The following is a 24,769-nucleotide window of genomic DNA, read 5'->3' as shown; positions in this document are numbered from 1 at the left end:
TGAGTCCTAAATTTATATCTCCAGCCCGGATTAACCTTCCGCTTGATGTCTCCACCCAGCTGTCACCTAGTTTTCCCAGTCTTGACATGTCCCAACCTGTTCCTCCTGCAGTCTGTCCCATCTTAGTAAATGGCACCTCTGTTTTTCTAGTGGAGCAGGCCAAAAATCTTAGAGTCATTCTTAACTCCTTTTCTTCCCTCATACCCCCCCACCCACCAGCAAAGTCTATCAACCCTACCTTGAGAATATATCTAGAATCTGATCTGATTACTTCATTCAAGCCACTGTCATTTTTTGGCCTGGATTACTGCAGTCACCTGCTGAGTGGTTTTCTTAGCACCTTTCCCACTCTTCTCCCCACTGCTACCCTGTCCATGTCTGTCCTCTGCTCATAACCCTTCAGTAGCTTCTTGTATCGCTTAAAGTAAAAGAATCTTTACAGTGGTCCAGAAGGCCCTAGACACTCTGTCCTGGTCACTTCTCTCACCTCATTTACATCACTTCCTTTCACTTTAGCCGTACCGCCCACCTTGTGGTTCCTTGAGCAAGGGAAGCCCACTCTTGCCTCCAGGCCTTTGTACTTGCTATACTCTGTGTGAGACACTTCTCCCACGTATGTGCATGGCCCATGCCCTCTTTCCTTCAGTATCTGCTCAAAGCCCACCTTATCTAAGAGGCCTTCCCTAATCTAATAGAAGGGCGGCTCTTACCCTGGCCTTCCCTACTCTGCTTACCCTCCGTAGCACATATCATCATCTTGTGTACTGCGTATTTATTTGGTTTTTTGTCGGCACCCCCTCCCCACACTAGAATGGAAGCTCTCTGGTGGCGGGGACTTTGTTTTCTTTATTATTGTATTCCTGGGCCTGGAACAGTGCCTAATACATAGTAGATGCTCAGTGAGTATTTGTTGAATGCATGCGTGAATGGGAACAACTGATCCATGAGGTAAAGCAGGGTTACCACATGAAGTATGTGAATTCCAACTGGCATTCTAGGAATCGACAATTCAGAGTTAGCCCAGACAGCCATATATGAATAATAACCCCTCAGTACCACTCTGAGTAAGGGTCCCTGAGATGCCCATGTTGGGGACACAGTGATGTAATGGAAGGAAGATGGACTTTCAGTCAGAAGCACTGGGTTTGTGTTATGCTAATTAGCTGTGTGATTTTGGACAGTTCACTGCTAGTCTTAGCATTAATGTTCTCTCATACTTAAAATGGGAATGTGAAATAATACTTCGAAGGTTTATATGAATAGTAAATGAGGGCATGTGAAATTGCTTTATCAGTGGTAAGACCAATTATACAAATATTATCCATTTCATATTATTATAGCTTTTGTTACTCTGGAGCCTGAGTCATAAGATAATTCTTAAACTCTATTAACTATCTTGAAGAATGTAAGAGATTTCTTCTTAAGAATGTCAGGATTTTAAAAATTGAAATAATTCACATAGCCCTTGCTTTGAATGGTTTTTTACTCTCTAGACATTTGGAACCTTAGGGACACTGTAATCAAGTGTGTTATTACCTGATCGGCTACTGTAAATCCTGATTTTTTTTTGTTACTTAATTAGATTTTTTTTTTCTTTCACAGGATACAAATCACTCACTTTGTCTGAGGAATTTAAGCCTTCTGTCCACAGATTCCGAATTTCAAGAAAACTCCAATACAGTAAGTGTACCTGTGATTATGGGTGCCATTAAAATAAGTGCAAGAATTGAGCCCTCCCTTTGGTGGGAAAATTGAGGGAGGCCAGTCTTTGAAGTCTTTCAGATTGAGTTGTGTTCAGTTACTAACCATTCAGGGTGTTTTGCTTTTGTTTCCCTATAAGAGCTCTCATTGGAGAGGCTGTTCTCTCTGACGTGTAGTGCCTTTTGACCTAGATCACTCACTTGATAACCTCCTGCCCCAGAAAATGTCTGTCTTTATTCATTTAGCAAATATTTCTTGAGTGGCTACTCCGTCGGGCAGAGTGCTGGTGCTGAGCTGGTGGTGGTGGTGGTGAAGTAGCTGTGGTCTGTCCTTGAGGAGCTTAAAATTCATCCACTGTAAGGGGGAGCCAGGATTCCGTTTCCAGACTTTTCTCAAGCCCTGCCAGTCTGACCAAAGTCAGTTTTTTCCTTTCTTTGAGCTCACTACACGGGGGTTCTGAGGAGGACCCCCTCTACAGGCCCTCTGCTAGGGGAAAACACCAGTGTCTCTTGATCTGCTTGCTTTGGTTCCCTCTGCCATTGCCATGGCTCCATGATGTATCTTGCCAACTGCCGCGTCAATCCTGAGCTTACGCTCCTTCAAGAGGACCTGTGAGCTTTACTGGGTCCCCGACACTGGTGGTTAAGTGTGCATTTTTTGTTGTTTTTCTCTGGTAAGTAAATATAGCTTAGGTCAGATTTTCTGTGAGTATATGCATAATAAATAAGGAGGAATCAATGTGATAGGAAGGCTTTGAACAGAGACTGAGTGACTCAGGAATGCTGTGAAAAAGTGTTTCTCAAATTGTGAATGGTGGAGTCATCTGCAGCTCTTCTGCAACGTAGGTTCTTGGGCCTCTCCCAAACCAACTGAGTCAGTATCCTCCAGAAGGGGCACCTGACACTGCAATTTTATATTAGCACACCAAGGCCTGGGTTCTCCTGGTAATGGCAGAACTGCTCTTATCAGACCAGCCCTCCCACAGAAAACAACTGTATATGCTGGACAAAATATAAAAACAACTACTTGAAGGCACCAGAGAGCAACCCAAACAGGCAGAGGTAACGCTTGGAAGAAGGGGCCACTGGGAAGATAGCAAAGGCACTGGATGGATCTTCAGGCTTTATGGTTTATCCATCTCAGGGCAAGTCCTGGTTGATACCAAACAAGATGGCCCAGGCTCAGTAAACACTCCGTCTTACTGGCTTGACTAACCAGAGGACAGAGTTCAGGGCTACCACAGCACCTGGAAAGTCGGGGCGTTGGCCTAGAAAGGAGAGAGCCACAATGGGGGGCGTCCTGAGTTCTGTGTATAAGCTGTGTCCAAATCTCTAGTTGACCCCTGAACTGTGGGTGTGTGGGGCAGACACTTAAGCAGCCCAGCTGAGGCTAAAGAGCTGGACAAAGATTACAGCTGCCATCCACTGCAGGGAAGACAGAGCTTGGAGTTGGAGCATAGCCAAGTCACCGGAATGTTAAAGCAAACACCAAATACTCTTCCAAGAAGTGTAACAGAATCCTTAGTCTCTACAACATATCATTTGCAATGTCCAGGGTTATCCAAAATTTGTGAACATAAGAAGACACGGGAAGGGACTTCCCTGGTGGCCCAGTGGCTAAGACTCCACCCTCCCAATGCAGGGGGCCCAGGTTCGATCCCTGGTCAGGGAACTAAATCCCACATGCCACAACGAAGATCCCACGTGCTGCAACTAAGACCTGGTGCAGCCAAATAAATAAATAAATATTAAAAAAAAAAAAAAAAAGAAGAAGACATGGGAAAACAGTACCCCTACTCAAGAGAAAAGGTAATCTATGGAGACTGACCCCAAGATGAGCTAGAAATTAGAATTAGTGGGCAGACATTTCTAAGTAGCTCTTAAATACTCAAGCACATAAAGGAATATGCTTGTAATGATTTAATAAATAGGAAATCTCAGCAGAGAAATAGAAACTATAAAAAAAAGTGTTCCAAATGGAAATTCTGGAACTGAAAATATATTGAAATTTTAAAATTCACCGGATGGGCTCAACAGCAGGTTGGAAATGACAGAAGAAAGAATCAGTTAAATTGAAGAGAGATCAGTAGAAATTAACCAATCTGAAGAACAAAGAAAAAATTAAAGAAGCACTTCATATGATTGTTTGGCATATTCACATTTCAGAGCTAGTGCTCTAAATGAAACTAATGCACACATGTGTGGCCAAGATTGCCCTCTAAGCCACACAACCTAAAATTTCTGGGTATAATATCTCCTTAATCTCAAGAGATCGTATGAAATGGTTTACGCATCCACTCCCTGGCTGGGGCTGTGACATATGACTGAGGAGCTTTCTGAAGCCCTGGGGTCACCAGGTGAGGAATCATATGCGGGGACATTGAGTACTTGTAAAAACAAAAAAAAAAAAGGAAAGCTTTTTCTGCCATAATTTACAGCAGCAAGAGAGAGGCCTGCTCTTCTCCCTTGGAATCAAATTATATGTTGTCTCCTTGTCACCCAGCATTTATCCCAGAATTGGAAATAGGCTCATTTTTAGTCTTTCAACTAAGACCACAGTTCCTTGAAGTAATAGGATTAATTTTGCTCTGCTTGCTTTAAAAAAAAAATGATGATGAATTGTTAAAATTAAATGATATATTTTTATGAAATCATCATTTTACATGTTCCTGGGCAGCCACATGCTTGTGTGTCCTAGGAGTGAACTTGGGCTGAAGTGCTGGGGAGCGGCCCGCTGGGCCTTTTGGCTCCTGAGCTTCAGGACCCGTCCTGTTCCCAGACGGCTCAGTGTTCTTGTGTCTCTTTGCTCCAGGCCCCAGAGGCTTAGCCTGTTCTGTCTCCTCTACTTTAAGGGGCAGTTCCCACTCACTCTGCCCCCAGGGTTGTTGCCCTAAAGCCTGGTAGTGGCTGAGTCACAGTCCCCTCAGCACCTTCCTTTTTTCTTTCTTTTAATTAAGAAAAACTTTTTATTGAGGTATAATATACATGCAGAAAAGTACACCTATCATGTACACCTTGATGAATCATCACAATTCATCATATCCAGGTAGCCAGCACCCAATTCAAGAAACAGAACATTCCCAGCACCCCAGAAGACCCCCTCAGTCCCCCTAACAGCCATTACCTCTCCCTAAGGATAACCACTGTCATGACTTCTCACAACCTAAGATGAGTTTTCTGTTTTGGTGATTTGTATAATTGGAATCATGTGGTATATACTCGTTTGTGCTGGCTTCTTTCTTGCAACGTTTTGTTTGAGAAATTAATCCATGTTGTTGCATTTAGTAATAGATTATTCATTCTCATTGTTGAACAGTATTACACTAAATGAATATAATAGAGTTCCTTCGGTCGACTGCCCTTGGGCATTTGGATAGTTTCTAGTTTGGAGCCATTCTGATAGTGCTGCTGTAAACATTCTTGCGCATAATCTTTTGAAGTCACACAGACTTATTCCTTTTTTTAACAGTGTTGTTCCTGATAATGATTCGTAAACAGGTAGAACAAAAAAAAACAACCATGAAGGAGTTGTAAAGCTGTAATTATAGCTTAGTGGTAGTTGTTAGCTCACCATTTTTCAAAGTGGGTGGCACATCTTTATTGGGTTTTAAAATAGTGGCTTATAATCAACACTTTAAGGACATCAGTAGAATAGAAAATATCAGAAGACATTGCACATAATAAGGATAGGATCTGTTTCATAGAGTTTTGTTTCAGTCGTACATACAGATATGTATGTAACATGAAATATATATATATATATATATATATTTTTTTTTTTTTCCTATTTTGTGTCATGATGAAAAGTTTGAAGGCACTGTTTTGGCCTGTGATTCTTAACTCCCTCTGGACTAGAAGCTGGAAGCCTTACATAGGTTTCTGCCTTCAGCTTCTACCATGCTGGCCATCAGCTTCACTGAACTTCCCCTCTCATTCTGCCAGTTGTGGAGTCATGGTAGAATAATTGGACCCTCTTGGCTCAAGTGGGCAGTTCATCTCGGAGGCCCTCTAGATTGGTGGACAGCTCCACTCGCTGTGCTTCCGCCCAGCCCCAAAGAGATCCTTCCCCCTCCCAGAAGCAAAGTTGATGCAAAATTCCCTTAAAGCTCAAGCTGGCACCAGGTCAGAGTCTAGCCTGAAGATAAGTTTTGTGTGGTCTATACCGTGCTTTTAAATTGTTTTTAGTTGCTTGTTTTCAATTATAAATCAGTAGGTTTCATGTAAAAATCCAGGTTTTGAACCGGCCCTGAGCTCTGGTGACCCCCTGTGTGTGGCCTGTGGCCGCCCTCAGCTGAGCCCGCAAGTGTGGCCGAGGCTTTGCCACAGCCCCTGCCTTCTGCTTCACTTCTTTCTGTTGCTCCCTGGGCTCTTGAACATGGTTGCCTTTGCCACACTGCTGCACAAAATGCGAAGTGGAGGTGGACTGCAGAGAAAAGAGTTGCTATTTTTCCCCTTCCCTTAGCTGAAGGGAAGCCTGGAGGTGGTGCCTGTCAGCAGTCAGGCCCTCGGGTCCCTAGGTGCTCTCTTTTGTTTTCTCATATCTTATATTTTCATAAATGCCTCTGACCTTTTCTTAGTTTTAAGTTACAAAGAAACTTGCAATAACAAACAGTAGTGAGTCTAAGGCCATCACTATTGTCTGTCATTATAAGTTTCCTTATATTGTTTGATTCACTACCATGTGTACATATTAGAATAGCATAGACATTGTGTAATATCCTTGGAAGATATTCACAATATGTTATTATTGTGTTATTATTATGTTATTACATGAGAAAAGCAAGTTCCAAGTAACAAATATTATACAACCCCATTTTTATGTAGAATTTGGTCTTTTAGAGCAGGGGTCAACAAAATTTTTATAAAGCGCCAGATAGGTATTTTCGGCTTTGTGGCCCATACATCCCCTGTCACAACTTCTCAGATCTGCCACTGCAGTGCAAAACAACCTAGACAATCCAGAAATGAACAGGAGTACCTGTTCCAATACAACTTTATCTACAGAAACAGGCATTCAGCCAGCAAGTCAGTTTGCCAACTCCTGCTTTAGAGTGTTTGAGGACCCAGATCTTCAGCATCTGAGGCTTAGGGGAATAAATGTCACCTTGGGAAAGGAGAAGTTAGAAACAAGAAGCATATACAGAGGTCATTCTAGTAATTTAGTTTTTTTTTAAAATTAATTTATTTTAATTTATTTATTTTTGGCTGTGTTGGGTCTTTGTTGCTGCGCGCAGGCTTTCTCTAGTTGCGGCGAGCGGGGGCTACTCTTCGTTGAGGTGCGCAGGCTTCTCATTGCGGTGGCTTCTCTTCTTGTGGAGCACGGACTCTAGGCGCGCGAGCTTCAGTAGTTGTGGCACACAGTCTCAGTAGTTGTAGCGCACGGGTTCTAGAGCGCAGGCTCAGTAGTTGTGGCGCACGGGCTTAGTTGCTCTGCGGCATGTGGGATCTTCCTGGACCAGGGCTCGAATCCGTGTCCCCTGCATTGGCAGTCGGATTCTTAACCACTGTGCCACCAGGGAAGCCCCAGAGATTAATTCTAGTTCTGCTGCTCTGTGTGCTCTCGTGGTGAAGACCTGCTTTCGGATGGCAAGCCTTACACCTTTGTTTCTGTCTCTGACACAGGGCCAGAACATTTTCAGCACACTTTCACCAGCAATCATTTTTGAACCAATGTTCCAGAAGTCAGATGATCCAGCAATTCAGGAAGATCCTCAACAGACAGGTTTGTTATACAGACTCTCTTCCTGCCCAAATCTCTGCACTGGGCATGGGAATTCACACTTGTTGACACAGTGTAGATGTCAAGCACAGTGAAATATTTCAGTTCCTTTAATGAAGTGTACTTCCAGCCAGGGGTCAGAAAAGGATGGGCTTTTCAGTTCAATTCCATCTTTTTTTCCCCTACTTCCCCCATCAAGGGTTTACTTGAGGATCTACTTTCCCTGGACCCTCAAAAGAAGAGGGTCCCCTTTTCCAAAAGCTCTTGTTGGCTTTAAAAAGTGAGAGGAGTTGTGAGCTCTTTCTCCTGATGTGACATCTCCGTTCATGAGTGGGCGGGATCCACAAACGAAACTTGAGATGTGTCGATCAGATTGTGTTTGAATGAAAATCTGTCCGTGAAGCTTCACAATAGTCAGAGAGTGTGTTCACTGATCATATGCCAAGAAAAGGATGTCTAAGCTCTTTTCCGGAAAAGCCGTAGGACACATTGTTTTATGGTTAGACCCATACTAGGTCTTCACGTTTAGAAAGTAAGGTTGATTGTGAAGCCTGGTGCTTTGACCAGAGGGGTCATTAAATGAAAAGCAGAAAGCCAGCCTGCCAGCATTAGAGGAATCAGCTGTCTTTGGTGTAGCCCATAATGACTGTGTTTTTGTGGCTCATATAAGGCTTGGAATATGTATATATATTTCTATTTCTTTTTCTTGCCAGCTGCCTTGATTGAACATTTTAATGGTGATGCAGAGTCAGTCAGTGATGTTCTGCCATCCACAAGACATTCAGCATCTTTATCTCTTCCACTTGTACTGCAGCCTGGCATCTCCGAGCCACCCCAGCCTCTACTACCAGCCTCAGCACCATCTGCTCCTCTGCCTGCTCCCTCCCTAGGAACTGGTTCCCAGCAAGCTGCATTTGGCAACCCCCCTGCTCTCTTACAACCTCCAGAAGTGCCTGTTCCCCACAGCACACAGTTTGCTGCTAATCATCAAGAGTTTCTTCCGCACCCCCAGGCACCGCAGCCCATCGTGCCGGGACTTTCTGTTGTCGCTGGGGCTTTGGCGTCAGCAGCGGCAGTGGCGTCAGCCATGGCAGCGCCGCCTCAAACACAGAGTACTACTGAGCCCCTGCCGGCCATGGTCCAGACTCTGCCCCTGGATGCCAACTCCGTCCTAACTAGTAATCCCACTATAACGATCACCCCAGCTCCCAGCACAGCTCTCCTGCAGCCCAGCCTCGTCATGGGAGAACAGAACTTACAGTGGATACTGAACGGTGCCACCAGCTCACCACACACCCAAGAACAAATGGTAAGTATTATGTGGAAATGGATCCAGTGGGGTGAAGTGTATTTCCATGGGTGACATGTTCAGAGGCTTTTACTTCAAAAAGGAAAATGGCTGTCATATCCACCCTGAAACATGTCACTGTAACACTTAGTTATTTCCCCATAATCAAGCAAGCATAAACCCAGGAATGCTGCAGTCAGTACCTGCAGTGGAGAGGTCGGGGCAGAGAAACAGCCTTCAAGTTTACCTGGATATTTCAGCTGTGGTCTAATCCTGCCAGCTAGGACAGGAGAGCCTGAGAACGTTGCAGGAAAGTGGGTTCTTGTCCAAGGCAGAGTCCAGACTGGGATGAGGGACTGATGTGACCCCATCAGATGGAAGCAGACAGCAGTAGCCAAGTCAGAGAAGTGATTGCCCCCAGAGCAAACCGTAGTGCCACTTTCTACCGAAGTGTGTGGTCTTGATGACTAAGGAAATGACTTGGTCATTCAATTGAATATATTTTGAGGGCCTGCTATTTATCAGATACCACACAGGATACTCTTGGGGATATGGAAAAGTGAAAAAACCATGATCTCTTTTTCATAAAAACCTATATTCTAGTTAAAAAGGCTAAAATGCCTAAAAGAAAGTTAACACTACCAGTAGGTAAAGTGTCAAATAAAAATAATGGTAATAAAAAAATAACAACAGCTGTAATTTATTGAGCCCTTACTAATGTGTATAAGGCTTACTGTGCTAACTAAGCACTTTTTTAAATCGAGGGTCTAACATGTGCCAGTCATTACCTTAGGTACCTTATTTTTAGATTATATTTTTTTTAGGTTTTATTGAACAGGTAGAACAGAGAATTTCCATACACTTCCTGCTCCCTGCCCCCACCAGCCTAGTTTTCCCTTTTATTAACATCTTGCATCAGTGTGGTACATTTGTTATAATTGGTGAATTAATATCGATGCATTACTATTAACTAAAGTTCATAGTTTACCTTAGGGTTCACTCTTGGTATAGTATGGTTCTGTGGGTTTTGACAAATGCATGATGTCATATTTCTACCATTACAGTATCCAGAATAGTTTCACCACCCTAAAAATCTCCTCTGCATCACTTCTTCATCCCATCTCCCTCTCCCCCTCTCCCTAAGCAACCACTGATCTTTTTATTGTCTCTATATGTCTGTATCTCTAGATGTCACTCACCATGCTAAGTACTTTTTAATGATTTAATCACAACAGGCCTAGGAGGTAGATAATGATTTTACCAGTGCAGAGCTGAGGCCCAGAGAAGTTAATTGACTAGCCCAAGGTCACACAGCTTACAAGTGGCGAAGCACAGACAGACCAATCCCAGAGCCCATGCTCTTGACTGCTACATAGTGCTGCCAGATGAGGGGTTTAGAGACTAAAGGCTTGTTGGTTGGGCATACAGGTCAGGTGAGCCTTGAAGTATGAGTAGGATTTAGATGGAGAAAAGGATATACTAAGTGGGAGAAAGTCTGGGTGGATGTATGATGCAATCGAACAAACTGGAAAGGTAGGTTAGAGCTAAGTAGTGAGTACTCAAATTCCATAAATGGGGTGGGTGCCAACCACCTCTGGAGGCAACCTAGTTCCAGTCTCAGGTGGCCAGAGTCACTGGAAGGGTCTTTTCAGCATTATGACCCAATCAATCTGCCTCCATGTAGTTGGGTTTTCTGGTTGGTACTGTTGTTTTCATTATTCAAAATTATTTTCAGGGACTTCCCCGGCGGTCCAGTGGTGAAGACTCCGTGCTTCCGCTGCAGGGGGCGCGGGTTCAGTCCCTGGTCGGGGAGCTAAGATCCCGCATGCTGTGCGGCGAGGCCAAAAAAAACAAAAGAAAGAAAATTATTTTCATTATTTTTATTGTTCATATATTTGCTGATGGCTATGTACAGAAAGTGATCATACTTTCTCATTTATGATAGTGGCATTTTTTTCTTTTTTCTTCCAGTTTTATTGAGATATAATTGACATACAGCAGTGTATAAGTTTAAGGTGTACAGCACAATGACACAAGTTTCCTGAGCATCCATCATCTCATACAGATACAGAATTAAAGAAATAGAAAAAAATGTGTGCGTGTGATGAGAACTTTTAGGATTTACTCTTCTAACAACTTTCATATTAACCTACAGCAGTGTTAATCATGTTTATCACATTGCTCATTACATCCCTAGTACTTCTTTATCTTATAACTGGAAATTTGGATCTTTCGACTGCCCTCATCCAATTCCCCCTCTCCCCACCCTACCCTTGCCTCTGCTAACCACATATCTGATCTCTTTTTCAATGAATTTGTTTGTTTGTTTGTTTGTTTGTTTTTGCGGTATGCGGGCCTCTCACTGTTGTGGCCTCTCCCGTGGCGGAGCACAGGCTCTGGATGTGCAGGCTCAGCAGCCATGGCTCACGGGCCCAGCCGCTCCGCGGCATGTGGGATCTTCCCGGACCGGGGCACCAACCCATGTCCCCTGCATCGGCAGGTGGACTCTCAACCACTGCGCCACCAGGGAAGCCCTGTTTGTTTGTTTTGAAGTATGATTGACCTCTGTTAGTTCCTGTTACACAACATAGTGATATTTCTGTACCTTTCAAAATGATCACCATGTTAAGTCTAGTTACGATATGTCACCATCCAAAGATTTACATACTTATTGACTGTATTCCCCACACTGTACATTTCCTACCCATGACTCATTTATTTCGCAACTGGATTTTTGCACTTCTTACTCTCCTTCACCTATTTCCCTCCTCCCCTCTGGCAACCACATGCCTCCATGTAGTTTTTAATCTTCTTTTCCTGGATCTGCCCTGGGGAACTGCATGGAACAGCTCATTCCTTTTCCATCCAATTCATTTTCATGTATTTAAGTATGGGTCTCATTTCTCCATCATTATTTTATAGTGTCCTCTCCTATAACTTAGCCAGAAGCTTTCACGTTCCTCCTAGACTCATCTTAGAGGCACTTTTTTTTCCTTAAAAGGATGAAAGATAAAGCCCTTTTTTTTTTTTTTTTTTTTTTATCTTTTTGCGGTATGTGGGCCTCTCACTGCTGTGGCCTCTCCCGTTGCGGAGCACAGGCTCCGGATGCGCAGGCTCAGCGGCCATGGCTCACAGGCCCAGCTGCTCCGCGGCATATGGGATCCTCCCAGACCGGGGCACGAACCCGCATCCCCTGCATCGGCAGGCGGACTCTTAACCACTTGCGCCACCAGGGAGGCCCAAAGCCCTTTTTAATATAAGACTTGAAGAAAGCAGAAACCCTATAGCCAGTTGAATCGGAAGTGTACTAAAGTGAGGGGTTATTTCTGGGCATGACCTGATAGTCCTACTTGGTAATCATATATATAGCTAGTGTTTGCTGAATACTCACGGTGTGCCCCGGGCTCCACACACATCATCTCATTTCATCCTTTTGGGGGCCTTTGGGAGAGTCTTTGGTTGGCGTCCCTGTTTTTACAGATGAGGAAACTGCGACTCTAAGAGGTTAACTTACTTGCCTGACCTCAACAACTAAGTGGCCGAGCTTGGACTTGAATCCATGTGTGACTGAGTCCAGGGCTTACCCTTGAGCACGTGCCCCATGCAGCTTACAGCACACTACCCAGGGCCTTCACAGGAGGTCTTCTGCCTGTGAGAGGGAGTCTTAGCCTGTTCTGAGCATGCAGCTTAGTCCTTGAGGGGAAAAAAGAACTTTCCAGTCTCATGGAAGTATTGGGGGTTGGCAGGGAGTCGAGAGCTTAGAGGGGAAGCTAGCCCTGGGGCTCCCTCTGAGAAGACCATCCACGTGAGAAAAGCAACCTTGGAGGAGCCTTTGGGTGCATAGAACCTACTGGATTAGGCAGCTGGGAGACAGCCAAGGAGTAGGGAGAGGACAAAGCCGGCTACATTGTCAGCACTGAATGTCAAACAGTGCGGTGACCTCATGTCAGAGCACAAACAAAAACATCGCTCAGTACAAAAATCCCTGAACACTGAGGGGTTTCTGTCCTCTTGGATGACCATTACAGCTGGGGAGGCTTTAGGCCCTTGGAGATCTGCCATATTTGAGTAGCCATAAATGTGATTTTTTTTTTTTTTTTTTCCAGCAGCAAGCATCTAAAGTTGAGAAGGTGTTTTTTACCACTGCAGTACCAGTAGCCAGTAGCACAGGTATGAAATTCTGTGTTAGCTTTAAAAGGAAGTCAACTCTCTTGGGCCCCTTGAGGCACAGTTATTTAATTGTTGCTTTGCCCGGGATTTCAACATTTTTTAAATTAAATTTATCACATTTGTATTATTAGAGTATTTAATATTCTTACAACTATTGAAAGTTACTGGACTTATAGCATAAATACCACATTTAACATTCTTTAACTAGTAACGGTTCTTTCCCTTTCATATATAGCCTTTAGGGAATTCCCTGGTGGTCCAGTGGTTAGGACTCTGTGCTTCCACTGCAGGGGGCCTGGGATCGATCCCTGGTGGGGGATCTAAGATCCTGCAAGCCTCACTGCATGGCCAAAAAAATAAAATAAGATAATAAAAAAAACAGATATAGGCTTTAATGTAGCCAGAAAAAAGTCTGCATCACAGTTAATGCTAAAGAGAGCAGCTGTTAATTCTTATAGAGCTAAAGGGTCCTTTCTCTCAAACTCTTCATTTTATAGATTAAGAAACTCAGGCCCTGAAAGATTAAATGAGTCCCCCAAATTCATAAGTGAGTTTGTGGCAAAGCCAAAGCACTAGTTCTTGGGCCTCCTGACTCCCTCCCATTCTGTTCTCTTGGCCCCTTGGTCTCTAGCTCTTTTGAGACACACAAAGCCTGTGTGAATTCAGAGTGTGCATCTGCACAACACACATATGCAGAAGAGAAGGAATGTGCGTGCACACAAGGCTGGCTGTGTGTCCGAGGCGGGGCTGCAAAGGTGAGCGGGATGTCCTAAAGGAGGTCAGAGCCTCTGGGGCAGGCGGGACTAAATGGCCTGGTACAGTGTGGAATAGCTCTGCACACGGCAGCTGCCCTTGGGCCATCCCTGAGGTATAAGCCTGCTGAAAACACTGCCTGGAGGCGCTAGGAGAGGAGGGCAGTGAGCTGGGTGCTCAGAGGTAAGAGTAAGTTCTCCAGAAGAGTTCAGGTAGAAAGAAGAGCCCCTGAGCCCAGAGCTATGAAGAACGTGCAGGAAAAGGGAGGCATCCACCATGGCTGGCGTGGAGGGTGCCGCCACCCTCCACGAGAGGGGCCGGAAATGAAGCTGGAAATAACAGGGTGCATCTAGATGGTGTGTGGCTTTTCTGTCTTGGAGGGGATGGGGAGTGTCAGAGGCTTCTTACTTGAGGAGGAGCGTGGTCCAGTTTAAAGCAGAACCAAGCCTGGAGCATGGCACGGCATCCACCCTTTCCATCGTTCCGCCTCCGTGGTGCTGAGCTAGTCCTCCACCCTCCTGTCCCTCTTGCCCTTGCCCTGCGGCTACTTGAAGAGCAGTCTCTCTCGCCCTCTCGCAGGGAACGCTGTACAGCAGATTGGCCTCAGCGTCCCTGTGATCATCATCAAACAAGAGGAGGCCTGTCAGTGTCAGTGTGCGTGCCGGGACTCCGCCAAGGAGCGGGCGGCCAGCAGGAGGAAGGGCTGTCCTTCCCCTCCCGCTCCAGAGCTGAGCACCCAGCCTCCTGATGAGCCCAGCCTGAAGCTACCACCGCAGACTTTTTCCCCGCCCCCGATCCCCCTGTCGTCCTCCTCCGCCGCATCCTCTTCCTGTGAGCAAAGCAGACAAGTAGTGACTCCTTCAGACCCTCAGACAGAAACGTTACGTGCCATGGATATGTCAGAATTTCTGTCCCTCCAGAACCTGGACACGCCGTCCAATCTGATTCCCATTGAAGCACTACTGCAGGAGGAGGAGGAGATGGGCCTGACCAGCAGCTTCTCCAAGTGAAAGGCCCGGATGTGCTCACCTCCAGGAACAGAGGCTGAGCAGGAGGCAGAAGGTGCGACGCCTACTATCGTGGGGTCAGCAGTTTGAAGGAGGAAGAAATCTACTGTTTGAAATCCTCACCTTTCAGACATATTTTCTTTATTCATATCCCAGGAGCATCCATTTTTAAGGAACTGATCTTTGGAGAAAAAGAAACAAACAAACAAAAACGGAACAAAACAAAACAAAAAAAAGCTAAGTTATAAATGAACTGTTTGGCTGCACTGTATGTCACTTTTGCTTATTGTCATATGAACTTGGAAATTAAGGTTACTCGTATGCATAAAAATTCTAAATGAAAGGGTGTGGTTTCCATCAATCTGAGGCTGCCCATCACTTGCACTGGGGTCTTTGTAGTCTGGGCAGTAGAGTTCAGTGTGTCGGGTGTTGCTGCTCCTTCTATGTCTTTTGAGTCTGAGGCTGAAGCTTGCTTGGAAGGCCAGACCCTCGCTCCATCAGAGAGGGAAGTGGCAAAGGCAGGTCAGACAGCCATGAGCTGGACAGGGATCACGTGAGATGGTTTCGTTGTCTGCGCTTGGTGTTGGTGGAGCTCAGGGTGACTATGGCAGGTGTCATCCTGCAGCCCAAAGGGGCAGCTAAAAGCCTGGCCCGAGGCCGCGGGGACGGTCCGCTTCCGCAGGGACCCCAGGCAAGTTGTTGACTGCTCTCTGTCCATGACACATGTGCAGAACAGGCTCTAGTGATGTGATCACAGTCTTTGCCTCCGGGTTCTCTCTTTCTCCGTTGGTCGCCAGGGCTTGCAGATCACAGTGAATTTTTCTCGGGGAACATCCCTGCTTTGTCCTAGAGTGGACTTGTGGTTTATGGCCAGTCGCTGGCTGGTGGTCTGCCTTCCTTGAAGGGTACCTTCTTCCTCAGAGCAGAAGAGCTGCATTTTGCTGATCAGGAGAAGGTGCAGCTTTACAGGAGTTCTGTTCAGGCGCCATGTCATCGGCAGGCTGGGTGTCCTGGTTCTGGGTTCCAGCCAGGCCTTTGGTTGCCCAGCCCCATCTCCGCCTCTCACCCCTCTGGATTTTGCATACAGCCTAGTACAGTGCAAAGAAGGATGTGACTTGCTCAGCTTAGTCATATGATTTCTAAACAAAAAACAAAAAAAGAAAAAAAAAAACACAAAGCGATGATCTTCTACTCAGGGTAAAACAAAAAAATTCCCCTTCCACCAAAAAGCCTGAAATGTTGCAATAAGTTATCTCATTTGGAATGTTTCATTAAGTTGTATTATAGGAAAAAAAATTTTTTTGATCTGTGTATAGGATTATATCCATCTTTCTGCCTTTGGCTCTGAGTCAGTCATTGCCTCTTAAAATAAAACATAAAATACAATCCACACTAAAATGGAAAGTTTCTCTTAACTGGCTACATCAGTGTAGTCATGAGTGCTCCCCCACTCACTGAGCTCAGAAGCTAGGCATGGCCCAATGTCTAGACTGGGCCTCTGCCTCCCAAGGGCCCCCTCCCTGCCTTGAGCGAGGGGCAGGGTGCCACAAACAGGGCTGCCCTTCTGAGTCAACGATGTCGGGCAGAAAGCAGCCGTAACTTGCCTTCCTTTCCCAGTCCCTAAGGTGGAGAGATTTGTCACTCTCCTGTTCTCTGCGCCATTACTCAGGGCCAGCCAAGACAGCATCCAGAGCAGATCATTTCCCTGGGAGCCAGAGGCCCTGCCTTTAACAGGATGTTCAGGGCCAGATTTGGACAAGAGGGCAGTGGTGGTAAATGTTACTGCCATGAGGAGAAATGGGCTTACCTACAAGCAGCTGGTGGTTTCTCATTGCAGGAGTCTAGTCACGAGAATCGGGGTTTTTTTTTTGACCCTCTGCACTCTCCTGTCCAAAAGGCTGGTGGGTTCTGGCGGCCACTGGCCTCAGCAGAAGTTGATTAGGCAGGAGGAACCTTCTATTACCGCAGTAGTTCACCTTCCTGGAAAACCAGCTGCTGAGCATGGGTTGTTCTTGGCCGTCTCTGGGCCTTGCACCCATAGGAAGGTTTGCGGTAGGACCCTGGCTGTTTTCTCCACACCTTCCGAGAGAGAGAGCGGCCTGTGGGTCCCAAATGACCTCCCCACATGCCCATCCTAGGCTCACCTGAGATTCGGTTCCCTGGGAGCTGAGGTGGAAAGCAGGAGCCTAGGGAAGGCTGTCGGAAGTGCCATGGTTGAAATATTGCTTCCCTTCGGCCAGCCCGGGCTGTGCTTGTGTTGGGGTCCACCCAGGTCAGTGGCTTTTCTGCTCCAAAGATCAGGGGTGATGAAGAAACTGTGTTTGGGCTGACAGACTTTCCTAGTTGAAGTATCTGCCTTTTGAGGGTACTAGAGAGTACAAGGGGGACCATCAGATCCAATCAGCTTTTGAAAACATCAAGAATGTGCTTAAAATGCTAGTGAGTGGTTGTGAAGAGTACGTTTACTCCACAGGGTAGGCAGTCTCTCCTTTCCTTCTTCTAACACTCTTCCCCGCCCCTGTCCCTTCTATCAGCCTGGCCCCTAGTGTCAAGGATCTTGGAGAAGAGAGGGCGCTGACTAAAGTGGAACCACAAAGAGCCTTCATGGAGAGTGGTTTTCAAACCCAGGAGTGAACCTAGGGTGAGGCTAGGGAAGGTGTGCAGACTTCAGGTAAAATCACGCCTTTTTTCTTCCCATGGTAACCTTAATCATTTTCACCCTGTAGATTGAGACTTCCAGCTCCCACTAGCATCTCCAGTTATACTGCCCCTTTACAGAATGCTAGTCAGCCTGGGGAATTGTGGAGTTCACGGGCTTGGCAGGTGGCAGGAAACCTTGGCTGGCACCACCAAACTGCCTTAGTGAATTTGGTCCTTCCCAGGCAGGTGGGTGAGGCATTGAGGGAAAGTGGCCCTGCCTTTCCTGACAGTTTGGCCAACCTCATGGGGGTATCACTAGTTTGATGACAGGAATTGGTGTCATTCATTGAATTCCACCCCTACCCCTCCGCCCTCGCAGAAGGAGATCATGGTACAACGTCCAGGAGGGGCCTTAAGGTGTGAAGGCCTCTCTGGGCAGAAGCAAGGGACTTCTCTTCACCACATCTGGGAGAGTCAGTAGATTGGAGAGTTTACTTTCAGGGTCAAGGCAGCGGACTGATGGGGATAACGGGGGGGTGGGTTTTCCTGAGAGACTTTGTATAATGTGCTGAATGTGTCCAAAGGGACAAGTTTGCAGAACCTCATATTGGTATATTAAAGAAATAATAAAAAGCACTTTACGTTATTTTATCTTTAACCCAATTGCTGCAATTTCTTTCGTGTGTGTGTGTATACACACACACACACACACACATATATACTTTCCACAAAGTTTTATTTTTTGCTCGGAAAAAAAGTTAAATTGAGGTGTGAAAAGAAAAGCACTTACCTTGGTGCAATATGTGTAGCTTGATGGTTGTTGTCCCATGTGGCCCTGGCCTGGCTGCGTTTTTCCACTCCATCAGCCCTGTGCCATGAGGCTGTCCATAGGGAAACACTATTATGCATTCTCAGCAACTGCTCAATCTATGCAAGCCTTCCCTGTGTGCCCAAGGGCGCCCCCTCAGGCTCTCTGAAGAACTGCTGCGGGTCCTGTTTTCTGCTGTTGAGGCCCTTTTTCATCACTTCTTCTTGGTCCCTTGCCATCTTTTTCCCCTTCTTCACCATTACAAAGTGATGCCTGAAAGGAAGAAACTGGTTGTTCCTAGGTAGACACCTGGCACCTCTAGACTTTTATATTTGTAATCATGTCCATTGTCCTTAATCCTAAAGACTTCTCCAGAGTCACTGAAACCATTGATTTGTGGAACTGCAACAGTATTGCTAATGAGTTTACAATTTTCCTATACCACCAATCAGAAATATGTTTGGGGAAGGTCGTGGCAGTCGTCGGGGGGGCGGGGGGACAACATGAGCCATTTCCATACTGCTCCCCCTACCGCCCCTGTTGGCTCTTTAAGCAAAAGCCTCCAGCCCTCATTGAATCCAGTAAGCAAAGCTGTTAATAATCTGCTTTATCAACTTTCTTCCTTTCCCCTCACTCCCCTTTCCCTCCTCCCCCCATTTTATCTTCAATTCTCAGGCTACTAAAGAACTGAGAAGTTTTAAAATATACTTCAGCCAAAGCAGAAAGATTTTCATAGATCCAATATGCAAATGGTTCTGCTGTGACATAGATCCAAAATTGACCATTCCTAAATATTGGGGAGGGGAGAGGCAACAAAACTGAATCATGCATATTTCTGATTGGTAGTCAGTTTAGCCTGTTTCCTCTGGCATATGTTGGGGGCAGGGCGAGAGAAAGGGTCCCCTGTCTCTTCCCACACCCTTTGGGGAAGCTGATGATCACTGTTTGGGCATTGTTACTCCTGTTCAAGAGAGGGCTTCTCAGTCTGCACTGAGAAATACAAATTAAACTGGATCTTTATGTCTATGTGTACATAGTACAAGCTTTTTTACTGGAAGCAAAGTTTAAAACCACACACTGCCCTTTTGGTGGTGTGCCTGCTGGGCCCCAAATTGGGTGATGATGTCGTGTCACTTTCTCAGCTCAATGCAGGTTCTACTTTTTCTTACGGGGAAATTTTTCGTAAAACCTTTTTTTTCCCACCAAAATCCAGGGGTGTTTTCTGCAATATTCTTATTATCCTTATACTGGTGCCAAGTCAGAGAGGCCTCTCTTGCCCTTTTCCCCATGTCTTCAGACCTCCCCAGGGCGCTCTTTGACTCAACAGTCTACATCCTTTGTTGTGTTTTGGAGAATGCAGATGGGGGTGGTCAGAGTTCAAGGTAGCTGTTCTCTTTCCCCGTAAACTCCTAGTCCCTGTTTGGGGAAGGTGGCTGGAAACAGGTTTTTGCTGACTCTCTGGCTCAGATCTTCTGGCCAGGAGAAGCAAGACCCACGAGAGCCTTCTTTTTTTTGACACACACTAGTCATTGGCCAGAGGTCTTGGTTAAATCCCAAATAGTTTTATTTGGATTATGTAAAAGCCTATCAAATTTATTTAAGTGTGAAACATGGGAACAACAGACTTCCACTGAGCGATATGAAAACGTTACAGGTTCAGTACTTCCAAAGGAAGAAACCTCCAAACCCAAAAAAGAATAAATATGAATTTGTATTTTTGAAGAATGTGAAATAATGGTGTTTGCTTAATTGCTCATTTTGTATAAACTTAATATTGTACTTTAAAATATCTGCTAAGAAGTGAAAATTTAACTTTTTGGAATTGAAAAAGCAATATTAAATACTAATGAAATCCTAATTAAATGCTTATTTAAATCTGGTAGTATCTGTGGCATTTCTTCCCAACCCTACCCATGGTTGACAATTTTCAACCACTTCACCCTTCCCCAGCCATCAGAGTTTTAGAGAGGGGACAGAAAGGAAAGGTCGGTCACCAGGAGAGTCTGCAGGTTTCCTTTTAATCAAGGCTCTGCTAAAAGTGTTTTGTGGGGCTAGGAGCCCCCAAAGCATGAAATGGACATGTAACACGACCTGGATCCCCCAAAGCAGGCCAAACCACTCTGGCGAGCACTGTTGGTCTGCCCAAATCTGGGTAATCAGACTGGGTATTCGTTGGCTACATTTCAGAGCTCAGCACTGCCTTCAGCCAGGATGAAGTGGGAGTGAACCCAGCTGCTAGCAGAGCTGCCACCCAGGCTGAGAGCCAAGTACCAGCCACTGCCAGTGAAGACTGGCCCCTTTATTGAAAGGGAGTTGTTCACAGTCCAGCCACCAGCCCTGGGGAGGGAGAGAAGTCAGGGCGCCCGGCTCGGGGATGGTCAGGGCTCCGTAGCTCCATCGCCAGCATCCTTTGGAAAGCCACCTCTGGCGGAGACAGCTGTCTGGGAGGGTGCTCCAGGTTTGGCTGAGACGTTCTGATTGGAACAGAAGAAAGAAAAAACGTGAGGCTGGGAGGAAAGGCCTTGGATTAGGCCCTGCAAGAGATGGCCACTTGGTATCTGGATAGCACTTAACTTTTTCAAAGCCTCTCGCCCAACTGAAAGGCAGTGGGGGATAGAGCGGTGGGGATACTCTTCCACCCTCCAGGGGAAGCCAGAACTTAGCAAGTGCGGCCAGTGGGCAGTCCCCACCTCCCAGGCCCAGCCCGGGGTGGGCACTGACCCCGCCACCAGCCGGCTCCGGGCGCCGGCGGCCCAGCTGCCGCAGCATCTCCTCGCAGGCGGCGATGGTGTCCAGGAGCTGCCGCTGCCGCTGCTCCACCGCATCCAGCAGCTGCTGGGCGCGCTCATCCCGGGGCGTTTGCGGGGGTGGCCTCCCGCCGAGCCCCAGCCCCGCCTTCCCACGGTCCACGCCGGCAGCCTCCCTGCCCGGGAGAGAGCGAGACAGACGGTCAGGGCCGGCGCTTGCGCGGGGTCAGAGCCCCTTTCCCCCCGCCCCAACGGGCCCCCTCTCACCCCCGTGACCAGTCTGAGCCCGGGCCCCATTCCATCTCCGCCTGCGCGGCCCGACCACCGCCCCCCTTTCGGCCGCCCCCCCTCCCCAGCCCTGCGCTAAGGCTCCGCAAAGCTGCGCCCCGCCCCGTCCCCACCGGTCTCCTTCAATCCTCCTGGGGGTCGCGGTCCCTTTAAGTTGCCCAGCGCGGTGGTGGGGCGGAGCCTCCCAGACCGGAAGATGACTGGGCGCGTCACTTCCTCCCGGAAGCAGGCCTGGGCGGATGTCTCCGGCGCGTCCGTGCACGGGGCTGAGGGCCGTGGTGGCTGCCAGCATGGGGTTGAGCGAGGGGCCGGCGGGCTCCGCCCGGAGCGGGCGCCTTCTCCGTCCGCCGAGCCCCGCTCCGGCGGCGCCGGGGGCTCGGCTGTTCCGGCTCCCGGGGAGCGGGGCCGTGCGGGCCTCAAACCCGGAGCGCGCCGGCTGGACCGAGGCGCTGCGGGCCGCCGTGGCCGAGCTGCGCGCCGGCGCCGTGGTGGCCGTCCCCACCGATACGCTGTACGGCCTGGCCTGCTCGGCGAGCTGCTCGGAGGCACTGGGCGTCGTGTACCGCGTCAAGGGCCGCAGCGAGACCAAGCCGCTGGCTGTGTGCCTGGGCCGCGTGGCCGACGTCTACAGGTGAGGACGCCCCGACCCGGCCCTGTTGGGGGCGGCACCGCGGGAGGGGTTTCCGGTGACAGGCTTGGGAGACTGAGGCGCGGAGAGCGGGAGGGGCTTGTCCAGGCTCACCCGGGAATCCGGAACTGGAAACGTGTATGGAGCGCTTAGTGTCTGCCAGGCCTTGAACGAGATCGGGGGCGCAGCGATGAACGAGGCAGGCGGGGTCCCTATTCTTCTGGGGTTTTTGTGATAATGGGCGGGGGGGACGCCCACTGTTTAAGATAAAAGAGGGGGAACACGGTAGCTTAATTTAGTAGGGAGTGCCTTGAAGAAAGTAAAACATGGAGCGTGAAAGCGGTGCAGCTGTGGTAGCCTGCGGGTCCAAGCCTGGGGCGGTCCTCTGGAGCCCTGCTTTCTGCTCAAGCTCTTGGGGGTGAAGAGGGAAGACAGGCGGATCCTATTTTAGTCCCTCGGGTTACCTTTCCTAGATCTGCCTAGAATCTGGAATAGGACTAGCAGTTCCTTTCATTTGGTTGGATTTGTGTCCCCCCTGTTTCCCAGGTACTGCCGTGTGAGAGTACCGGAGGGGCTCCTGAACGACCTGCTGCCAGGACCAGTGACCCTGGTGATGGAACGCTCGGAGGAGCTCAACAAGGACCTGAATCCCTTCACTCCTGTGAGTCAGATTTTCTCTTGTGTCCCCAGACTCCTGCCGTTTGGCTTTTGCTAGGATCCAGGCCAGAGCCATCCCCCACCCCTTCAGCCTTTCTGATGATTCCTTTTCTCTTTGCCTCGTAGCTTGTAGGCATCCGTATTCCTGACCACGCCTTCATGCAGGACTTGGCCCAGGTGTTTGGGGGACCGCTTGCTCTCACCAGCGCCAACCTCAGCTCCCAGACCAGCTCTCTGAATGTTGAGGTGAGTTACCCATTCCTCCCCCGGGAAATGTCACCAGGCCACAGTTTCCTCTGAACCAGAGGGGCTGATGGTTCACTGGAATTGCCTGGCAGGGGAGCCGCCCTTTAGGTCTGATGGTGGGAAGTCTGCCTAGGTGGCCAGGGTTGGGGAATACAGAATGATCTCGGAAAAGGTTTATTTTAAAGTTTGAGAGGCGAGGGGGGGGAATTGGTGTTGTTTTTCTACTGTGTTTTTAACAATAAGAGACATCATAAGTACATGTTTTTCTCATTCTGTTGGGATAGCAGTCGTTGGAGAATACAGTTGGGTGATAACGTCTTCCAACTTGCTGTAAAGAAAGTTAAGACTCTGAAAAGTTAAATCACTTATCCCAGGGACTCCTGGTCCTGTTCTCTTACCTCTGCCACAAGCCAGGTCAAAGAAGGGATCACCCACGGGAATTCCCTGGCCATCCAGTGGTTAGGATTCCACGCTTTCATTGCTGAGGGCCCAGGTTCAACCCCTAGTCGGGGAACTAAGATCCTGCAAGCCGCACAGTGTGGCCAAAAAAAAAAAGAAAGAAAGGATCGTCCTAATCCTGTCTTGGCTGAGTAGCTTAGAATGAATGAGGACACAAAGAAATTTGACTGAGCATACTTCTTTTCTTCTTACTGGTCTTAAATGCAGAACATAGCAAAGTGATTTTACTTTCATAGTAAAGTGATTCCATGCCCAGACGTAGAGAGTGGGTTCAGGGGCTTTGGAAAGTGAGAGCCCAGCACCCCTTCTTATTCTCAGGCTTTACTTGATCCTGGTGGCTATATTCTAGGCATTGGGGATGGGGATTCTTACCTTTTCGGCAAGCAGCTTACCTATCCAGCACAGTAACTGGTATTTATGATCCCCCATCCCAAATTCCCAGGCCTAACTGCCACTGCAGTGCCTTCATGCGGGGTGAGGGTGGAGTGGTGCTCTGGCTCAGTTAACAATTCAGTCCACAGTTCTGAAGGGGAACTCCTTTCTATAGCCCAAGGATTGAGCGCCAATGGGGTGCAGTTGCAGAGTCCCCCCCGTTTCTCCTGCCCTGATCCAGAGTTTAAATGAGGTTCCTTACCCTGCTTAGAGGAAGATGCCTGCTGTTTTAGAGCTGTGTGATCTCTGTCTTAGGTGCCGTGTGTGTGGTATGACATTGTAGATGCCAGAGGTGGTGTCCATGCCCTTCCTCTCCCTCTTCTCAGGAATTTCAGGATCTCTGGCCTCGCTTGTCCTTGGTCATTGATGGGGGACCAATTGGGGATGACCAGAGCCCTGAGTGTCGACTAGGCTCAACTGTGGTTGACTTGTCTGTGCCTGGAGAGTTTGGCATCATTCGTCCGGGTTGGTGAGTCTCTTTGCTGTGGCACAAGGATAGGATTTGAGGGAGGTCGGGAGATGCAAAAAAAAAAAGGTTGTCACTCCTGTCTTGCCCTGAGGGGAGCAGGCAGGTTTGGAGATGTGGTGGGTGGAGTGGAACTAAGTTTGCTAGTGTTTGCTGGCTTTTTTCAGGATTCAAAAGGATTCATCAAGGGTTTGATGAACAGAGCACAGTATGATCGAAGAGTTTAGAGGTCCCTGATCTCCAGAATCTGGTGGGCTCGCGGCTTTGAGAAGTCGAACCCTAACTGTCCTCCATTTCCTCCCCAGTGCCCTAGAAAATACTTCAGCCATCCTCCAGAAGTATGGGCTGCTCCCCTTACGTGGATCCTGCCTGTGAAACTCCGAAGGAGGGAGGGCCCAAGGACTGGTGCTGGACACTGTGTGTCCGACTGCTGGTGGCTGGCAAGGCCTCATTGGCAGAGGCCACTGGGGCTACAGTGTTACTAGTCTGACGTTTTAAGGCAAAGTTTCTTTCTGAACACTATAGACCAGGCCTCAGAAGCTGCTGGTTAAGCCTCACACCTGGTTGGGGAGGTTATATTTATTTATAATTTCATATATGAGCCAGAAGCTGAACAGAGGTTTTAAGAGCATTCCGAGGATGGCCTTGTTCTGGTAAGTTTTTTCTTTTTTTTGATCTTAAAAAATAAATAACAGATTTGGAATCTAGTGGGAGCTTCTTCTCTGGTGGGTAGTGGCACTTAAGGTCCAAATCAACTAACA

The 24,769-nt window shown here is 47.6% G+C and overlaps 3 protein-coding genes across 8 annotated transcripts in view; 2 read left to right on the top strand and 1 right to left on the bottom strand.

Moving 5' to 3' along the window:
* MTF1 (metal regulatory transcription factor 1) overlaps positions 1-17,803 on the top strand; it is a 41,773-nt gene extending 23,970 nt beyond the window's left edge. For 2 of the 5 annotated variants that reach the window (XM_060089522.1, XM_060089520.1), the window contains 5 exons: positions 1,603-1,680; positions 7,323-7,422; positions 8,133-8,728; positions 12,814-12,877; positions 14,210-17,803. In XM_060089522.1, coding sequence (XP_059945505.1) covers positions 1,603-1,680; positions 7,323-7,422; positions 8,133-8,728; positions 12,814-12,877; positions 14,210-14,640 — 1,269 coding nt within the window. In that variant the 3' untranslated portion in view covers positions 14,641-17,803. Of the gene's footprint in view, positions 1-1,602; positions 1,681-7,322; positions 7,423-8,132; positions 8,729-10,442; positions 11,252-12,813; positions 12,878-14,209 lie in introns of those variants that run through there. The other 3 variants (XM_060089521.1, XM_060089524.1, XM_060089523.1) reach the window with 3 other exon arrangements.
* A 2,283-nt stretch (positions 17,804-20,086) lies between these two features.
* C2H1orf122 (chromosome 2 C1orf122 homolog) lies at positions 20,087-21,666 on the bottom strand. Of its 2 annotated transcripts, none has more exons than XM_060089529.1 (3): positions 21,311-21,666; positions 20,807-21,008; positions 20,087-20,559 (listed from the first exon to the last, which is right to left on the bottom strand). In XM_060089529.1, exons 2-3 carry the CDS (start codon positions 20,852-20,854, stop codon positions 20,464-20,466), a joined length of 144 nt encoding a protein of 47 aa, XP_059945512.1. In that variant the 5' UTR covers positions 20,855-21,008; positions 21,311-21,666; the 3' UTR covers positions 20,087-20,463. The 2 variants fall into 2 exon arrangements, with proteins under 2 accessions (XP_059945512.1, XP_059945511.1); XM_060089528.1 differs by lacking the exon at positions 21,311-21,666 and adding an exon at positions 21,100-21,197.
* YRDC (yrdC N6-threonylcarbamoyltransferase domain containing) lies at positions 21,350-24,715 on the top strand. Its single transcript, XM_060089527.1, has 5 exons — positions 21,350-21,751; positions 22,295-22,409; positions 22,532-22,651; positions 23,869-24,011; positions 24,314-24,715. Exons 1-5 carry the CDS (start codon positions 21,360-21,362, stop codon positions 24,381-24,383), a joined length of 840 nt encoding a protein of 279 aa, XP_059945510.1. The 5' UTR covers positions 21,350-21,359; the 3' UTR covers positions 24,384-24,715.
* The last annotated feature ends 54 nt before the right edge of the window (positions 24,716-24,769 follow it).

The sequence above is a fragment of the Mesoplodon densirostris genome, chromosome 2 (genome assembly GCF_025265405.1).
Source record: "Mesoplodon densirostris isolate mMesDen1 chromosome 2, mMesDen1 primary haplotype, whole genome shotgun sequence".
Taxonomy (NCBI): Eukaryota; Metazoa; Chordata; class Mammalia; order Artiodactyla; family Ziphiidae; genus Mesoplodon; species Mesoplodon densirostris.
This window is presented reverse-complemented; position numbering and strand designations above follow the sequence as displayed.

What these genes read in the sequence shown, in the direction of transcription:
- C2H1orf122 (XM_060089528.1), bottom strand. Translation starts at nt 21,134, where the DNA reads ATGGAATGGGGCCCGGGCTCAGACTGGTCACGGGG. An exon ending in GGCTCAGACTGGTCACGGGG is followed by an intron (nt 21,009 to 21,099) that starts GTGAGAGGGGGC and finishes TCTCCCGGGCAG; the next exon opens with GGAGGCTGCCGGCGTGGACC. An exon ending in CGGAGCCGGCTGGTGGCGGG is followed by an intron (nt 20,560 to 20,806) that starts GTCAGTGCCCAC and finishes TGTTCCAATCAG; the next exon opens with AACGTCTCAGCCAAACCTGG.
- YRDC (XM_060089527.1), top strand. Translation starts at nt 21,360, where the DNA reads ATGTCTCCGGCGCGTCCGTGCACGGGGCTGAGGGCCGTGGTGGCTGCC. An exon ending in CGCGTGGCCGACGTCTACAG is followed by an intron (nt 21,752 to 22,294) that starts GTGAGGACGCCC and finishes CCTGTTTCCCAG; the next exon opens with GTACTGCCGTGTGAGAGTAC. An exon ending in ACCTGAATCCCTTCACTCCT is followed by an intron (nt 22,410 to 22,531) that starts GTGAGTCAGATT and finishes TTTGCCTCGTAG; the next exon opens with CTTGTAGGCATCCGTATTCC.